Consider the following 20,062-nt stretch of genomic DNA (forward strand, 5'->3'; position numbering starts at 1 on the left):
GCCTCAGTGACCTCATCTGTAAAATGGGGATGAAGACTGTGAGCCCCACGTGGGACAACCTGATCACCTTGTATCCCCCCAGTGCTTAGAACAGGGCTTCGCACATAGAAGGCGCTTAACAAATGCCACTATAATTATTATTATTATTATCTTAAAGTTCATCTGTTGGAATAGTACGTATGTATTTCTCCTGTAGTAGCAAATACATTTAATTCACAGCTCAAGGTATTTTTTTCAGAAGTACTTTGGAACATGCAAAACAATTGCTTTGAAAAAAACTGATAATTGAATGGACTATAAAAACTCACTGCAACAGAAGGAAGGAACACACAGTGAAGAGACAATTCTTTCAAACAGCTGGGCCTGGGGTTGAGCTAATCACTGTGCTTTGTGGAGAAAAAAACAAGTCAAACACTGTGGCATCTCTACCAATATACAGCTTCTCAACATTGAGATGCCAGATTTGATCATGTCATGTAGGATCAGTGTAAGGTAATGAAAAGTGAAAGAAGCTAACGAGTTTCCAATCCTTTTCCATCCCTTTCAAACAAAAGTGGAGTTATATACTTTCTCTAGTGTAAGATGAAAGATGGTTGGGTGTATATTGGAATACTGACTGAAGTCAAGAGGGTTTAAAATGTAAGGGGTTTATTCTCCTTTGTCAAGCATTTTCTACGTACAGAACATCCACATGGTGTAAGTTACAGAAGAAAAATGTGAGACAGACCTACTGTAAATCATTAAGAAACAGACAGTTTACATGGTTCTTGTTCACAATGAGGAAAAAGTGTTAAAAGGGAAAGCAGATTCAGGAACTAGAAACATAAGCATATTTCTGTATGTATTAAATCTATCTCCCAGGAAGTTCCTTCAAGCTAAAGAGATCTACTGTATCCACACAGCGCAGGATGCTATATACACACAAGAGATTACACAATATAAAATTTCAAATTTCTAAGCAGTTTTACACAATCTAAACTGGAGTATTTTTTTTTTTTATTTAAAAAAAGACCTTTTTTCTGACTGCCTTTAGTAAATGGAGGTCAGTTCAATAGCCCATAAGCACTCTTTCACAAAATAAAATTGAGTACGTTACTCCCCAAACATTGCATACACTCACTGAAATTCTGGATAGTTATCTGCTTACTTCAATAGACCAGGCCTCTATTCTTTCCACTCCACTGGCTATATGATTACTTCCATTTGGGGAGCGTTTCCATTTCTACTTAAATTTGTATGCAATGTCCTAAGTGAGGGCAGGAACCTTTCTTAAAGGAAAGCAATATGTTGGGAGTTTAGTTGAGGGTTGGATAAGAAATTGGTCCACTCAATAAGAAGAGAGGACCAAAAGGGCTTTGATGAAATAGGGTGACATAGCAGAGACAACGAACTAGTATCACAACTGTAGCATTCTCTGCATCATATTTCTAATTCTTCTAAGACTGATGTAAAACCAGTCCTCTTGTTAAGGTCAGTATCATCTCAGATGGTTTGCTCTAAGCAAATATATGTCATGTTGCTCTTTAGAAGAATAGAAACTCCCTGTTGATGCAGTCCTGGGCTACCAGGAAAACCCCTCACCAAACTAACATTGATTTCTGCTGCGGATAAGGGGAATTCTATGACTAGTTGTTGGGATTCCAACTAAAACCTGCAATAAAAATGAACCAAAGTCTAGTGACTGAGAACTATATAAGTACGGAAGAGATCGCAAATATTTCACTTTTTTTTCTACCCCGTACGCAGAGTTTTCTGTAGCTTACTGCAGGCTAGAAACTCTTTTTCAAGTTCTACCTTGGGTTACTTGCTCACATCCTAAAACCAGTTTAGGCCTTCAAATGACATTTCACTGAGGGCCGAACAAATGACTGAAGGCAGTATTTAGCCCATGAAACACTTAATGCTTCTCTTTTCCTTGACAAACCATCTGTAGCCACACTGGAAATGAATTATACAGCTTCTATTCTTCACTTTCCTCGTGAGACTTCCCTTCAAGGCACAAAAAGATTATAAAACAGTAGACAGGACAGAATGTTTGGATTTAAGAATTCTAAGGTTGTTCAACACCTTTTATTCTGGTTTGAACAAACTAAAAGAGAAAAACAAAATCAAATCACCACCCACTACATGGAATGGAGTTTATCATCTGAAATTCCCTGCGGATTAGCCATTTTGAACTTCTTGAAAAAATCCTTTAGGTCTCCAGTTTACAATATAACTATAGACTTGTTTTAATTTTTAATTTTTGCTTGTGATCAGGGAAATTTCTCAATTCGGATATTGTTAAGTGATGTGTCCTCAGTGGGAGCAGCAAGAAATCCATATTGGGTCAATCACAATTTTTAAGATTTTTCCCAAATTGGAATCTTTAACGCATTGGACCAACCAAATAACATGTCAGATATTCTAGGGCACAAACCTTTCAAAGGAAAAGAGTGTAAATGTAAAGAATGTGTTAAGTGCAATGTACTGAAAAAACTATTCATTCAGTAGTTAGCTAGTCTGGTTTTTAGGCTTCTCCAACCCAAATGACTGTGTTTCCTTTCTCTACTTCAGTGATCTCACAGTTTAACTTATTTAGACGTCCATCTAGGATGAAGAGGGATTCCTTGGAAGGGGTCATCAGATACTGTCCGAAGAGGCCGCTGTCTTTGATTAACCGGTTCTTCGTGCTCCAAACCCACTCTTCTGCTTTTAGAGGTTCCTTAAGGCTTTTAATCATCTTAACCTTTCCAGAGGCGAGCTCAACAAAGAGCACATCTGTTTGTGTGCTGGAGCTCCCATAGACATTGTATTGGTGGACTTCGGTAAACGATGGTTGAAATGCCACATCTGAGAGGTGCAGATTGGTATAAATATTAAAGGTATCTTGTATTTCTCCTCGGATGGTGATGTACTGGATCCTCATCAGCCCTTTGATGTCATCGATGCTGATGAGGAAATGCCCATCGGGAGAAACGTAGGGAGTGCCCATAACATCCCCATTGTAGCCGATGACTGAGTCCGTGACGCCATCCACCATGAGCTGTGGTGCAATAGCTCCGGTGCTGTCAGGCTTGCAACTGACGAAGTAATAACCTCCAAGGTGGGTATAAGCCAGGGACTGAGGAATGCAGTTGTAGTCCTTCAAGCTAATTGTCTTAATGTATGACATGGTTTCAAGGTCAATCTTCTGGAGGACGGGTTCATCCTTATGAAGTACAAGTCCAAACCTAAAAACAAAACAAACAAACGAAAAGAGTTCAAAAAAAGGCACCGGAGTGTGTGGCCCGGGCACTCACGGCTGGCCCGTGTTGCGTGGCAAAGACAAATGAAGCAACACAACACGGAGCAATCTTCCATGTACACAGTGTAGAAAGAAGCACAGGTCAAGCATTCGTCTTTCAGCCGTAGCTTCCTATGTGCAAAATTCCCCAAAGCGGTGTCATTTTCAAACAGAAAAGGGACGTCTAATCAATGTGAGTCAAAGCAGTACAAAGCCCCAGGGATAATTTTCAGCTCTAAAGCAATGGGAGTCAGCAAGACTACTAGAATTAAATTCTAAATGGTGATTCCATTAATTTGGGGGGAAATCACGGCCCGTCGCCTCCTGTCGACTGAAAAAAAATCACACTGTGAAAAAAAAATAAGAGTAATAGCTATTTAATTGAAGCAACATTTTCTTTTTATATAGTTAAAAAATCATTATCTGGCTATTTCTAGGCCCACAGAGATTTGGCGTGCTTAGTTATAAAATCAAATAACTTATTAAACCAGCAGGGAAAAACCGATTGAATATCAATACACAGCACATCCCACCTATTTTCATTCACTTTCATTTAGAAAGACTTACTGTCTTTTCTTAAGCTCATCAGATTCATCCTGAATTCATTGCTCTTCAGATAGTTATTCAAAACCTGCTCATTCTAATTCAGTTTAAATTATCTCCCTAGTATAGGCTTTCTAACTATTAGGGTAAAATGGATTCCAATTTAAAATCTTCTTTATTCACCCAAGGAGGGCTGTATTGGCTTCCAAACAGCCATTCACATTTCTGGCTGGAAAAAGCTCTAAAGGACTAAAGGAAAGGAGTTAGAGGAAAGGAGTTAAACTACATTTCCCTGGAGTCAAAGGACCGTTTCCAGGGCCGGGAAGAAATAAAGCTGTGTGAGAAGTATAAACAGCATGAAATAGTCGAAAGAGCTCAGGCCTTGGAATCTGTGAACCTGGGGCTCTGCCACTTGTCTGCTCTAGGACATGGGGCAAATCATTTATCTGTGCCTCAGCTTCTTCGACTGTAAAATGGGGACTAAATAACTGTTCTCACTCTTTCTATGAGCACCGAGGCTGTTTTCTATTCCTAGTAGAGAGGTCACAGTTCCAGTATAACAGGGAACATTCCAGTTTTCAGCTGGCCAGTGCTCACTCTGGTTCTAACAGTGGTAGTGAGAGGACCTGGGTTCTAATCGCAACAAATGCTATCATTATTATTATTATTATTATTATAGAGTACTCATAGTAGTAGAGTGACTATTAGACTGTGAGCCCACTGTTGGGTAGGGACCGTCTCTATATGTCACCAACTTGTACTTCCCAAGCGTTAAGTACAGTGCTCTGCACACAGTAAATACTCAATAAATATGATTGAATGAATGAATGAATAGCAGCAGCACTTACTGAGTGCCCACGAGGTGCATGGCATTGCACTACACCAAGCACTTAGTAGATATAGAATAATGGAGTGACATATTCTCTACCTTCCAGGAGATAATGTTTTAACACGGACAACAAACATAAAACCATGTAGAATATGTAAGTTGCAATATGCAAGTTGAGCAGATGCATATGTATAAATGCTAAGGACACTTAAATGTCATTTTAAAAATTTTCTGGGTTGAGCAGCCCTCTGCCATTGGCTCCCGCTGCCAAGTTCCACAGCTTAAGAATTCCATAATAGCAATAACTGTGGTATTTATTAAGCTCTTACTCTGTGCCCTGGCACTGTGTGCTGGAGTAGATACAAGGTCATCAGGTTGGACACAGTCTCTGTTCCACATGGGGCTCACAGTCTTAATCACCATTTTACAGATGAGGAAGTTGAGTCACAGAGAAGTTAGGTGAATCGCCCAAGGTCACACAGCTGACAAGCGGCGGAGCCAGGATTAGAACCCATGACCTTCTGACACACAGGCCCGGGTTCTAACGAGTAGGCAACGTTGCTCCTCATTGGAATTCATGGGAATTTCATGGGAAGCAATACGTCCTAATGGAAAGTGCACAGGCCTGGTAGTGAGAGGACCTGGGTTCTAGTCGCAACTCCGTCGCCTGCCATTCTGGGTGATTTTGGACAAGTCATTTAACTTTACTGTGCTTCTGTTTTCTCATCTAGAAAATTAGGACTCAATATCTGTTCTTTCTTCTACATAGACTGTGAGCCCCATTTGTTCACAGAGGACAAAGAGCTGAGTACAATGCTCTGCACACATAAAACACTCAATAAATACCGTTGATTGATCGATTCCAATTGTAAATGACTTTCATCCTTCCCTTTTCCTGCCCTTCCTACGTCCACTAGCCACACCACCATGCTCTCCACAACTCTAGGCTACCACCAACACCTCACAGTCATTCAACTCTCACATCAAATCAACTGCTAAATCCTGCCAAATTTTCCTCAAAAATAATTTTACAGATAAGCTAAGCCTTCCTTTCCTCATAACCTATAGCCACCACCCTGGGATCTTTCATCATATCACATTTCATCTTTCATCATATCACATTTCGACTATCAGCCTTTTAGAGAAGCAGCGTGGCTCAGTGGAAAGAGCACGGGCTTGGGAGTCAGAGGTCATGGGTTTGAATCCCGGCTCCACCGCATGTCTGCTGTGTGACCTTGGGCAAGTCACTTAACTTTTCAGAGCCTCAGTTATCTCATCTGTAAAATGGGGATGATGACTATGAGCCCCACTTGGGACAATCTGATTACTCTGTATCCCTCCCAGGGCTTAGAACAGTGCTTTGCACATAGTAAGTGCTTACCAAATGCCATCATTATGATTATTATTTTCTAGTCTCCCTGCTCTCAGTACATATCTGTAATTTATTTATATTAATGTCTGTTTCCTCTTCTAGACTGTAAACTTGTTGCCGGCAGGGAATATTTCTGTTTGCTGTTGTACTTTACTCTCCCAAGCGCTGAGAACAGCGTTCTACACACAGAAAGTGCTCAATAAATACGATTGACTGACTGACTTCCTTTAATACGTATCCCCAGTTAATCTTCCTGAAACATTACTCAGCATGTGTCTCCTCTCCTCAAAGTCCTCCAATTTTTGTCCATCGCCCTCCACATTAAACACAAACCCTAATGCTAAGATTTGCTTCAAGGCTTTTAATCCTACTACTACTACTAATAACAGTACTAATAATAATCATGAATTTAAGCACTGACTATGTACCAAACCTTGTCTAAGTACTGTGGAAAAATAAGACAATCAGATTGGACACAGTCCTGTCCTCCAAGGACTCAATAAGTGGGAGGGAAAAGAGCACTGAATGCCCACTGTACAGATAAGGAAACTGAGGCTCAGAGAAGTTAAGTGACTTACCCGAGATCACACAGCAGACAAGTGATTGAGTTGGTAGTAGAAACTAGGTCCTCTGGCTCCCTGCCCCTTCCTCTTCCCTCCATTTAACATATTGGTCTGCCTCACCTCCTCACACTCTTCACTCTTCCCAATCCTATTTCCTAATTGTACCTCATTTTTGTTTCCTATCCCTGAATCCTTGCTCATGCTGACCACTGGCCTGGACCTCTCTTTTCCCTCAAATCACCATATCTCAGCCCTCCGACCTTTATAGCTCTCCTAAAACATCAGCTCCCCAAACAAATTCTCTCCAACTAATTTACTGACAGTCTAATCCATACAAATCCAACAGCCCCTCCACCTTTCAGGCTTGTTCATTTGCTACCTTGGTACTTGTGTATTTGTGTATATTAAATTGAAAACCCAAATTCTTGCAATGCTTGTCTTACGTTCTTTCATTCAATCATATTTACTGATATTTACCGTCCCGCAGTCGACCTCCGGCCCACATCCTCCCCCTGGCCCAGAGGTCCAAGTGTGAACCTGAAAGGGGCTTGATTATACAGATTTTAAATCTATCCCCATGTCTCCCTGCTCAGAATAAAAGCTCTATGTGTGCAGGAACATATGCTACAACTGTGCTTTCCCAAATTCTAAATCAGTCAACCATATTTCGTTAGTCAATCGTGTTTATTGAGCGCTTACTGTATGCAGAGCACTGTACTAATTGCTTGGGAGAGTACACACATTGCAACAGTGTAACAGACACATTCCCTGCCCACAACGAGCTTACAGTCTAGAGAACAGTGCATCCTATTTAACTGTATTCAACCTGATTAGTACAGTTCTTAGTACAGAGCCAGGCACAAAGTAAGTGCTTAACAAATACCATTAAAAAAAAGAATAAAAGGTATTTGGCAAATCCTATTATTGCTACCACCCTCAAACATCTAGCTCATGCAGAAATTTAGCTGTCAAGTGTTTACATGATGAATATTCATTCAATCGCATTTATTGACCACTTACTGTGTGCAAAACACTATATTAAGCACTTGGGAAGTACCAGCCTTCTGAAATTATTTTTCTTTCATAATATACCTTTATATTCGACCACAAAGAATGATCATAGCTTTAAGTAGCCATACCAAATAAAACAATAATAAGAAGCAGTATGGGGAGCATTTTTGCATAAAAGCTATTTGAACTCAGTTATTTTTGTCAGAGATCCCTGGTACTCTCTTTAAAAATATTTGTAGTACCTAACAGGAATTGCCAATGACTTAATAGGATTAGCCACAAGTTGGGTGTCGAGGTTTACGGAACAAGAAATGAGCCTGGATGAATTGGACAATATTAGATCCAAATTAGGGTTTTGTCAAATGTTTTGTGGATAGTTCTTGTTTCAGTTTATGACTTTGAACAAAATAACACTTTCCAAAGCCTGGGCAGACCCAAAAATTAGAATGGTGACATTCATAATAATAATAATAATGGTATTTGTTAAGTGCTTACTATGTGCCAAGCACTGTTCTAAACTCAGGGATAGACACAAGGTTATCAGGTTGTCCCACGTGGGGCTCACAGTCTTAATCCCCACTTTACAGATGAGGTAATGGAGGCACAGAGAAGTGAAGTGATTTGCCCCAAGTCACACAGCTGACAAGTGGCAGAGCCGGGATCAGAACTCACAACCTCTGACTCCCAAACCCGTGCTTTTTTTCCACTAAGCCATGCGGCTTCCCCATTTCATCATCATTCATCATTATTTCATCAATCGTATTTATTGAGCGCTTACTATGTGCAGAGCACTGTACTAAGTGCTTGAAATATTTCCTTATTACACCACTCAAAAGTAAGTATACCACAAAGATAAAAATCACAAAACAATACCTCATAGTGGTCTCAAATGGATGTTTCTGTCCATCGTATATTTGATTTCAAAACGGAATGAATGGTGGTAAAAGAAGGTACATGAAATAAAACGAGGTGCCTTTTTAGGATAAATATGGGGACCATTTATACAGGCATTACATTATGCAACTCACACTTCCCCCTCCAAAAGGATATCTTAAAATGGGACTCCCATAAATAATAATGATAATGGCATTTATTAAGTGCTTACTATGTGGAAAGCACTATTCTAAGCACTGGGGAGGTTACAAGGAGATCAACTTGTCCCACAGGAGGCTCACAGTCTTCATCCCCATTGTACAGATGAGGGAACTGGGGCACAGAGAAGTGAAGTGACTTGCCCAAAGTCACACAGCAAACAATTGACAGAATCGGGATTCGAACCAGTACAACCCCTAGGTGTCAAATTAATATATACATAAAATATACATATACCTATTTTATATATATATATCTCCATATACATCTATATATCTATACGTATATCCATTATATATTTCTATTATATTATATCTATTGTATCTATATCTACTATATTATAGATAATGTGTAGATACAGATAGGTAAATAGATAATATATATATATATATATACATATTAGCATGCTTCTTGCAAGGAAATAAATGATAAAATATCTTTAATATTGCAAATATACTTGCAAAAAAAGTTCAGGGGGAATTTGTGTAAAAAAAATCATCACAGTTATTTCATTATAAATAAAGCTAGCCAGATCTGCTAAATGTAGTGCAAAGAAAAGGTATAAGATTCTTGCCAAAATATGAACAATTTGCTGGGCTACTTCGTTAAATAAAAATAAATTAGCAGTTTAGAGATGCTCACACTGACGTAGACTTATAAAGGGAAAAATTTTTTATCCAGGTCTTACTTTTAAATACTGACATCTAAAGTTAATCTTGAGATGTGAACTGGCATAATCAATCCTTCTATGCACATTCAGTATCAAATATCTTCAGGTAACTGTGCCCCAGTCTCCACTGTCAGAGTTGAAATCTAGGTTCAATTTTAGGAGGTCTATTCAATGTTTTTGCCCAAATAGGATGCCTTTTTTGCATTTGCAAAGCATCTAGTGGGGTGTGTCTGTGTATGTTTGTGTGCACACTTGCTTAATATTGTCTACTGAAATTATAACTGTTACGCTTATGAATTACAGTCTATCTTTGCATAAGAGCATTCAAACTTTCCAAACAGAAGTCTGGTTGAAGTGCATAAAGGGAAGGAAAGACGAAAATCTTTATGTTTGTTCATTCATTCGTTCAATCATATTTATTGAGCACTTACTGTATGTGTAGCATTATACTAAATTCTTGGGAGAATACAACGTAATAAAAAGATACACTCGCTGTCCATATTGAGGGATGAGTTTACAGTCTAGAGAGAGTTTACAGTCTGCAGGAGACAAAGGGTCTCCTTACCTCGATTTCCCAGTCGCGATTAGCAATTTCTGGGAGGAATTTGCCTTCACTTCCAGAGTTAGGAACTCAACCCTACTCTGGGTTAACAGCTAATTTTTGTATGGAATTGTTCAAACTCCAGAATTAGATTTCTGGCTGCTCTGGACCCTCTAACTTTTCTTGGAGCAGACCTTCCCTGCTTTATTCACTCATTCAATCATATTTATTGAGCGCTTACCGTGTGCAGAGCACTGGACTAAGCGCTTGGGAAGTACAAGTCGGCAACATATAGAGATGGTCCCTACCCAATCGCAGTCTAGAAAGGGGAGACAGACAACAAGACAAAACATGTAGACAGGTGACAAAATCATCAGAATAAATGGGATTACAGCTATAGTGATCAACATGGCACTACCCTGCACTAGGGGAAGCAGTGTGGTTCAGTGGAAAGAGCCCGGGCTTGGGAGCCAGAGGTCATGGGTTCTAATCCCGGCTCCCCCACTTGTCAGCTGTGTGACTTTGGGCAAGTCACTTCACTTCTCTGGGCCTCAGTTACCTCATCTGGAAAATGGGGATTAAGACTGTGAGCCCTGCATGGGACAACCTGATCACCTTGTATCCCCTCCAGTGCTTAGAACAGTGCTTTGCCCTCCCTCTGCCAATTCGCCAAGCTAGCTCTCATCCTCCCTTCAAGTCCCTGCTGAGAGCTCACCTCCTCCAGGAGGCCTTCCCAGACTGAGCCCCTTCCTTCCTCTCCCCCTCGTCCCCCTCTCATTCCCCCCATCTTACCTCCTTCTCTTCCCCACAGCACCTGTATATATGTATATATGTTTGTACATATTTATTACTCTATTTATTTATTCATTTATTTTACTTGTACATATCTATTCTATTTATTTTATTTTGTTAGTATGTTTGGTTTTGTTCTCTGTCTCCCCCTTTTAGACTGTGAGCCCACTGTTGGGTAGGGACTGTCTCTATATGTTGCCAACTTGTACTTCCCAAGTACTTAGTACAGTGCTCTGCACATAGTTAGCGCTCAATAAATATGATTGATTGATTGATCATCCTTTTCAAACACTATTCAACGCTATTTCAAACATATTCCTCACCAATTATAATTCTTGGCTAATCCTTGCTAATTTATGTTTCAACAATATCTTTTTTGTTTCATTTCATTACTTTCATGTATTCTTAATCATTTGTTTTTCTGCTCTTTTTTTCTCATTGCATTCATCATCATTTTTTGTTTCTATGTTTCTATCAACAGATTGTAAACTCCTCAAGGACTAAGGACAAATCTTTTCGTACTGTCATATGTGCTAGAAGGCCTTGTACAGAACTCTACAAAGGTTAGAGACTCAGAAGATGCTGCTACTATGGAGAGTGATGTTAATACATATTTTTACATTTCCTTAAAGTCTATTAGTCAGTCTGTCAGTTGTATATATTAAGTGCTTACTGTGTGCAGAGCACTGTACTGAATTCTTGGGAGAGTACAGTATAACAATAAACAGACAAGTTCCACGCACATGAAGAATTTATGGTCTATTTAGTTACTAATGAAGAGAGTGTTAAAATAAGAGCCTAAAGGACTAAATAATTTTTGACCAAGGATGGATGACTTAAGTAATTGAAAAAATAATGTATTTTTTTCCCAGATTTTTTCCCATGGGCAAAAACCAGTAGTTTATTTGGGTGGCCTTCTCTTCCTGGTTGAAGTCAGGGAGTGTTTCTATAGCTCCAATAAAATAATAAAAGACTAGTTATCTTTAATTGTATAGCCATAAAATCCAAAGTGTGATCTTTAATAATGATTTAATTACATTCAAATTGTTACATGAGTACTAAAATTTGAAGTCAAGTGTAATTCATTTTAAATTACTTTCACAGATGAAATTATTACATTTGACATTTTAAATTGTTTTCATCAAGCCCGCAACCTTGGGGTCATCCTCGACTCTTCTCTCTCATTCACCCCACACATCCAATCCTTCACCAAAACCTGCCGGTTTCACCTCCACAACATCGCCAAGATCCGCCCTTTCCTCTCCATCCAAACAGCTACCTTGCTGGTTCAATCTCTCATCCTATCCCGACTGGACTACTGCGTCAGCTTCCTCTCTGATCTCCCATCCTCCTGTCTCTCCTCACTTCAGTCTATACTTCACGCTGCTGCCCGGATCATCTCTGTCCAGAAACGCTCTGGGCATGTTACTCCCCTCCTCAAAAATCTCCAGTGGCTGCCTCTCAACCTACGAATCAAGCAAAAACTCCTCACTCACGGCTTCAAGACTGTCCATCCCCTCGCCCCCTCCTACCTCACCTCCCTTCTCTCCTTCTCCAGCCCAGCCCGCACTCTCCACTCCTCTGCCGCTAACCTCCTCACTGGGCCTCGTTGTCACCTGTCCCGCCATCGACCCCCAGCCCACATTCTTCCCATGGCCTGGAATGCCCTCCCTCCACACATCGGCCAAGCTAGCTCTCTTCCTCCCTTCAAAGCCCTACTGAGAACTCACCTTCTCCAGGAGGCCTTCCTGGCCAGACTGAGCTCCCTTTTTCCTCTCCTCCTCCCCATCCCCCCTGCCCTACCTCCTTCTCCTCCCCACAGCACTTGTATATATTTGTACAGATTTATTACTCTGTTTTTCTTGTACATATTTACTATTCTATTTGTTTTGTTAATGATGTGCACATAGCTTTAATTCTATTTGTTCTGACGATTTTGACACCTGTCTACATGTTTTGTTTTGTTGTCTGTCTCCCCCTTCTAGACTGTGAGCCCGCTGTTGGGTAGGGACAGTCTCTAAATGTTGCCAATTTGTACTTCCCGAGCGCTTAATACAGTGCTCTGCACACAGTAAGTACTCAACAAATACGATTGAATGAATGAATGAATGAATGAATATGGATGCGTTTTACATGATCACGTTTATATATTCAAACACATGCATGCTGTGGGTATGGTATACTGGAGTGTACATGAACACTTGAATTCCTTCTCATTGTTAAATTGTGTGCTTCTTCAATAATTCTGTGCTTCTTCAATCCCATACCTAGCATCCTGGGAATCAACTGCCAATTGTTTTTCCTAGCTAACACATGGGTGGGTGGATGATTCTTTTTTTTTTAAGCCAGTTTCTGTACCAAGTCCTGAGCTAGATACAAGATAATTAGATTGGACACATTCCCTGACCCACATGGGAGCTCACAGTTTAAGTCGGAGGAAGTTGGATTTATTCCCCATTTTACAGATGAAGTAACTGAGGTTCAGAGAAGTTAAGTTACTTGCCCAAGGTTGCACAGCAGACAAATGACAGAGCTGGGTTTATAACCCAGGGTCTTCTGAGTCCCAGGCCTGTGCGCTTTACCCTAGGGTGATTGTAATTAATTGTTAAGATCACTGATTTTATCTACAAGCAAAAACATTCAGCTATTTTAAAACAGTGATAGAGAAATGTTTTGGGGAAACACGTGAAAGCAAAGGGCCCAAAGACTGTAAATTCACTGTGGACAGGGAGTGTGTCTACCAACCTTGTACTCTCCATACTTTCCAAGTTCTATTATAGTATAAGCCCTTAGTACAGTTCTTTGCACACAGTCAGTGCTCAATAAACACCACTGATTGATTGATTGGATCCCAGTTTTCCAGATGAGGAAACTGAAACACAGAGATGTTAAGTGACTAGCCTAAAGCTATCCACCAGGCCAGTGGCAGTGACTAGGTCTCCTGATTCCAAGTTCCACACTCTTTCCTCTAGGGAATGCTGCTTCTCCACAAAAGTGGAGATTCAAGTAACAATCATTTTGAAAGAAAGTGATCACCACCAATCTAACGTGAAACCTTTCTGAGAGGTTCCAGATTTGGCATATATCCAAATTTTAAAGAGGGAGACAATCTTAAATCCAGAATGCACTTGGTTTGGGAGCATGATGGTAACTAGTAGCAAATGGCATTAACTGACAAATCTCAAATACTCCTTAGGATGACAGAATAATTTCTCTTTGGCCTTTAGTGGTGGGGATAAAATTGATTAGTTTCTATTATAGCCAATCATCAGCACTGTGGTTCTGAATACACTGGTCACAGGTTAGATTTCCTGACAACGCCCCACCCCATAATGCAATATACGTCTTCCTATATTATTGTTGCTGTTAATTTTAAAGGAGAGTTGGGCATATGTTGTCTTAGATAAGAGACATTCTGGGCACTTGAAATGTAAAACGCCATGCACTTGACTACTGAAAACTGAACATAATGTAAGAAGATAAGAAACTAGATACAATGTTTCACTGAACTTACCTCTCTGCAGACCAAACACCCATTTCAACCCATTCATGGTTTTGCTTATAATTTTAACTATGGATTTCTCACAAAGTACCTTTTAAGCTATTTGCACAGACCACGAAAAATATCGATAGAGATTTTATGTACTTTCTAATTTGCTATAAATTCAGCAACAGATCTGTGAATTAATGATGAGAGTTATATTAATGATGAGAGTCTTTTTCTACAAGAGTACGTCCAGCTTATCTTTTGTATTTAAAAATAAATAAGACCAAATGTTTAGTTCCTTGATGAGAAAGCTTTCAAAGGTACTTGTCAGAAGGCCAGATTTGTCTTAGTTGCAAATTTCTCCCTTTGCCTCTCTCCTTGGGTCAGAACTCTCAGAGATAGATAGGAATCACTGAGCACAGGCAAATATAGCATTGTACCAAAATACTCTAATTCTAATTCAGTACATTAGTGGTGGTTTCCATTTAAGAGGAAATAAAATTGGGAAATGGATACAATTCTGCTCTATAATGAATATAGAAGTTAGTTTTTTATCTCTGGTTTGCATAAACAGGCATTAGATAATTGAAGAGCGTGCAAGAACAACGAAGACAATAAGAAAGAAATTCTACTTTCTAATGGGAAGAAAGTCTTGTAAATAGTCTATTATTAGCTGGTTTCTGGTGAACAACAGTTTTCATTGAACATTATATGATTGGGAGTGATTTCAGATATTTAACATTGCATGAACCTCCGGGTAGGTCTCATTAGTAAGAAACGTTTATGGCTTGGGAAATGTTTTATTCTTGTTTGGAAGACTGCAGGAAAACATGACACAGATCATGTGGCAGGGATTGGAAACGGTATTTTTTAAATGCAGTTCATTTCTCCGGATCCACTTGTATATTTTGATGCTGGGAAGTGTCAAGAAAGCATTGGACATAGTCCAGCTGTTTCCACTGACAGAAAATTGCAACTTGACATAGGTTTTAATAGAAAAATCAATCCTTCAAGGGGTATATTTTTACCACAACACAAAAGTGTTATGCATCGAGGTCACAGTCCTTCCAGGATCACTACAGCAAGAGCACAACTCCTCACCTTCCCTCCAAGGATACTGGTCATTGAGGAAGAAACTGGCTCTTCTGCCAATAGGGAGCAGAATCACAATCCTTGGCTTCATTGACACGGTCCTCTCCTGGTACTCTTATCTCTCTGGCTGTTACTTTTTGGTTTCTTTCACAAGCTTCTTATTCATTTATTCAATTGTATTTATTGAGCACTTACTGTGTGCAGAGCACTGTACTAAGCACTTGGGAAGTACAAGATGGAAACATATAGAGACGGTCTCTACCCAACAACGGGCTCACAGTCTAGAAGGGGGAGACAGACAACAAAACAAAAGACGTAGACAGGTGTCAAAACCGTCAGAATAAATAGAATTATAGCTATATAAAATTATATATATATATATAATTACATAGCTATAATTCTATTTATTTCTTTAAATAAATTTATTGATTGATTATTCTGTTATTCTATTTCAACATATTGTCTACCTACTCTACTGCATTGTACTCTCAAGCACTTAGTACTTGCATTGGGAGATGCAAGAGAATTAGTGAACACGTTCCTCACCCACAGTGAGCTTAGAGTCTAGAGGAAGTACAGAATCCTTTGGAACATTAGGAAGGATGCTGTAGTTTGTAACCAAGGATTGCTTGCCTGCAGCAGGACGAAATAATGGAATAATTGAATATACATATACATATTTATAGAATATATAAATGCTGGCGTTAGGAGAGAAGTAAGTGCTAAGGTGGGGATGTGAATTAATCAGAGAAGACCCCCTCAATCACTCACCCCCTCTGAGTACTGCTTAACTTGTACTACTGGCTTTTTAACAGGTTAATTCTGACTTGTTTTCACTGCTGTTCAATTATAGTCTTATTGTTCAAAGTCTTTATCCTTGCCCATTTAGATGATGAACCTCTTGGGGGCCAGGAGCCATGTCTCACTGATTTTTGTTTAATTACCACAAGTGCTTAATATATTGCTTTGCCCACTGTAAGGGCTTAGAAATGTTAGTACTAATACTAACCCTGGAGGCAATGCATTAGAAAAGCAACTTAATAGTGACATTCCCAAAACCAGTTCTCAAGGAACTTAAAATTATTGTTGAGGTAATAATGTGAGGGAGTCACTGACTTGGTGAAGAATGGTGTCCTCCTTAGTTTATGAGATAAAATGGATGCAACAGAAATCTGGATGCCTTTTAAAATCATGGGCATTAGCTCATACCTTCCATCAAGACCTAATATGTTATTAATTGCATATAAGTGATATAATACCAACCATACAGGGCAACTGAACACATAAATCCTTGTTCCACTGAAAATTGACTCTCCGATGCCCAAATTAAAATAAAATATAATTACACTTTCCAACCTCCTAAACAGTATAGTTCATACTCCTTATGGAGGTAAATTCCTTCCAAAAGTCACTAGCATTCTTTCATTAAATACATCTGGGCAAAGCTTACCACATGTCAAGAAAAAGCTAATATATTTCCAAACAGTAATCATAGTAATGAATAGCACTTCTTTTCTATGAAGAACTCAAAATTCACTGTCTTAAAGCAAGACCCCAATTTTTTTTTTTTTTTTTTTTACAAGTGTACAAACATTGGTAACAAGATTTAAAGAGATTTTTCCAAGGTTGCAAAATAAGTTGGGAGGCAGGGAAAAAAAAAAAAAAAGAGATTTAGCTTTCACTGTCCTGTATCCAAATTAAAAATATATTTTGTGAAGAGTAGTGAGGTTCAAAGCTGGCTTTCAGAAACTAAGCCGTCATGAGACAAGGGTTTTCACCTCAAACAATCAATCATTGGTATTTGAGTGCTTACTCTGTGCAGAGCACTGTACCACATATTTTGGAAAGTACAAGAGAGAAGCAGCATAGCCTAATGGATAGTACATGGGGCTGAGAGTCAGAAGGACCTGGGTTTTAATCTCGCTCTGCCACATACCTGCTGTGTGACCTTGGGCAAGTCACTTAACTTCTCTGTGCCTGCGTTACCTCAACATTAAAATGGGAATTAAGATTGTGAGTCTTATGTGGTACAGGGATTGGGTCTAACCTGATTAGCTTGTAATACCCCAGTGCCTAGTACAATGTTTAACAAATATACAAAAAACAAAAAACAAAACAAAAACAGTTGATAGACAAGTTCTGTCTTTCACCCTCTAACTGTGGAGGTCCTTCAGGGTTCAGTTCTGACTTTTCTTCTGTTCCTGATCTACACCCATTCCCTTGGAGAACACATTCACCCCTAAGGCTTTAACTTGTATCTCTACATAATAATAATAATAATAATAATGGCATTTATTAAGTGCTTACTATGTACAACGCACTGTTATAAGCACTGGGGAGGTTACAAGGTGATCAGGTTGTCCCACAGGGGGCTCAAGTCTTTATCTCCATTTTCCAGATGAGGTTACTGAGGCACAGAGAAGTTAAGTGACTTGCCCAAAGTCACACAGCTGACAACTGGCGGAGCAGGGATTTCAACACATGACATCTGACTCCAAAGCCCGTGCTCTTTCCACAGAGCCACGCTGTTCCTCTATCATCAATACATCAATACATTGGAAATACATCAATACATAAATGATTTCCAAATCTACCTCTTCTTCCCTGACCTCTCCTCTTCTCTGCAATCTCATATTTCCTCCTCTGTTCAGGAAACCTCTACTTGTATGTCCTACCATCACCTTAAATTTAACATGTCCATAACAGAACTCATCTTCCCACCCAAACCCCATGCTCCCCCTGATTTTCCTATCACTGTAGACAGTACCACCATCCTCCTTGTTTCACAAGCCTATAAACTTGGCATTATCTTAGGCTCACATGTATTCCATCCACATATTCAATTTGTCACCAAATCCCGTCAGTTCTACCTCTCTATCCAAACCGTTATCATGCTGATCCAAGCACTTATCCTATCATCTCTCCCTCGCTAACCTCCATGCATCCTGACTCGCCCCTCTCCAGTCCACACTTCACTCAGTTGCCCAGATTAGTTTTATAAAAAATGTCAGTCCATATCTACCCTCTCCTCACAAACTTCCAGTAATAATAATAACAACAATGATGGTATTTGTTAAGCACTTACTATGTGCCAAGCATTGTTCTAAGCACTGGGGGGGGGGGGGCGGTACAAGGTAATCAGGTTGTCCCACATAGGGCTCACAGTCTTAATCCCCATTTTACAGATGATTTTAATCCCCATTTTACATTTTACAGATTATACTTCACGCTGCTGCCCAGATCAACTTTGTGCAGAAATGCTCTGGGCATGTTACTCCCCTCCTCAAAAATCTCCAGTGGCTACCAGTCAACCCACGCATCAGGCAAAAACTCCTCACTCTCGGCTTCAAGGCTGTCCATCACCTCGCCCCCTCCTACCTCACCTCCTTTGTCTCCTTCTCTAGCGCAGCCCGCACCCTCCGCTTCTCTGCCGCCGCTAACCTCCTCACTGTGCCTTGTTCTCGCCTGTCCCGCCATCGACCCCCAGCCCACGTCCTCCCCCTGGCCCGGAATGCCCTCCCTCCACACATCCACCAAGCTAGCTCTCTTCCTCCCTTCAAAGCCCTACTGAGAGCTCACCTCCTCCAGGAGGCCTTCCCACACTGAGCTCCCTCCTTCCTTTCCCCCTCCCGATCCCCCCCCGCCCTACCTCCTTCCCCTCCCCACAGCACCTGTATATATGTTTGTACAGATTTATTGCTCTATTTATTTTACTTGTATAAATTTCCTATTCTATTTATTTTATTTTGTTAATATGTTTTGTTTTGTTGTCTGTCTCCCCCTTCTAGACTGTGAGCCCATTGTTGGGGAGGGACCGTCTCTATATGTTGCCAACTTGTACTTCCCAAGCGCTTAGTACAGTGCTCTGCATGCAGTAAGTGCTCAATAAATACAATTGAATGAATGAATGAAGAGGAGACAACTGAAGCACAGAGACGTTAAATGGTTTGCCCAAAGTCACACAGCTGACAAGTGGTGGAGCCAGGATTAGAACCCACAACCTCTGATTCCCAAACCCGGGCTCTTTCCACTGAGCCATGCTGCTTCTCATGGCTCCTTCACATTGAACAAAAACTCTTTTCCATTAGCTGTGAGGTACTCAAAAAACTCTCTTTCTCCTACCTACCCTCACTGTCCTACTATACTCAACCCACAAACTTCACTCTTCTGACACCAATCTATTTTCTGTACCTCAATTTATAAGAGTTGTGATTTGTAATCTCTATCATTTTGTGAAGACTGTAACTTATCCTGCTCTAACAGTAGCTGAAGCAGTTGAACAAATTGATATCGGCAGGGTCACCTTATTAAGAGCTGCAGCTAAGAATCATGCTCCCGTGTGACAGTGGTGTGTGACCCAAAGGACTATACAATGGTAGCTTCAGAGATGGAACAGTCTGATACTAAAACTACCTCCTTGGAGACCCGATGTCAGCTAGCATTGAAGGCTTTCACTTACATTTTAAATATGATGAAACTATATCAGATTCCTTCAGAAAGGAGTACAGTAAAGGAATATCTCAGATCCCTCTGAGTTATAATAATAATAAAAATAATAATGGTATTTGCTAAGTGCTTATTATGTGCATTGTGCTATGTGCTGAGGTAGATACACGGTACTTGGGTTGGGCACAGTCCCTGTAACACATGGGGCTCACAGTCTTAATCTCCATTTTACAGATGAAGGAACTGAGGCACAGAGATGTGGAGTGACTTGCCCAAGGTCACACAGCAGACAAATGGCTGAGCCTGGATTAGAACCCAGGTTCTACTGACTCCTTGCCCTGATTCCAGTGTCCTGAACT

At 40.1% G+C, this 20,062-nt stretch overlaps 1 protein-coding gene across 3 annotated transcripts in view; it reads right to left on the reverse strand.

Annotated features, from left to right (window-relative positions):
* Positions 1-631: 631 nt before the first annotated feature.
* Positions 632-20,062, reverse strand: part of FSTL5 (follistatin like 5) — a 580,307-nt gene continuing 560,876 nt past the window's right edge. For all 3 annotated transcript variants that reach the window (XM_038755340.1, XM_038755338.1, XM_038755339.1), the window contains one exon: positions 632-3,212. In XM_038755340.1, the coding sequence (XP_038611268.1) occupies positions 2,510-3,212 (703 nt within the window). In that variant the 3' untranslated portion in view covers positions 632-2,509. The remainder of the gene's footprint in view (positions 3,213-20,062) is intronic.

This window comes from Tachyglossus aculeatus, chromosome 12 (genome assembly GCF_015852505.1).
Source record: "Tachyglossus aculeatus isolate mTacAcu1 chromosome 12, mTacAcu1.pri, whole genome shotgun sequence".
In the NCBI taxonomy this organism is placed as follows: domain Eukaryota; kingdom Metazoa; phylum Chordata; class Mammalia; order Monotremata; family Tachyglossidae; genus Tachyglossus; species Tachyglossus aculeatus.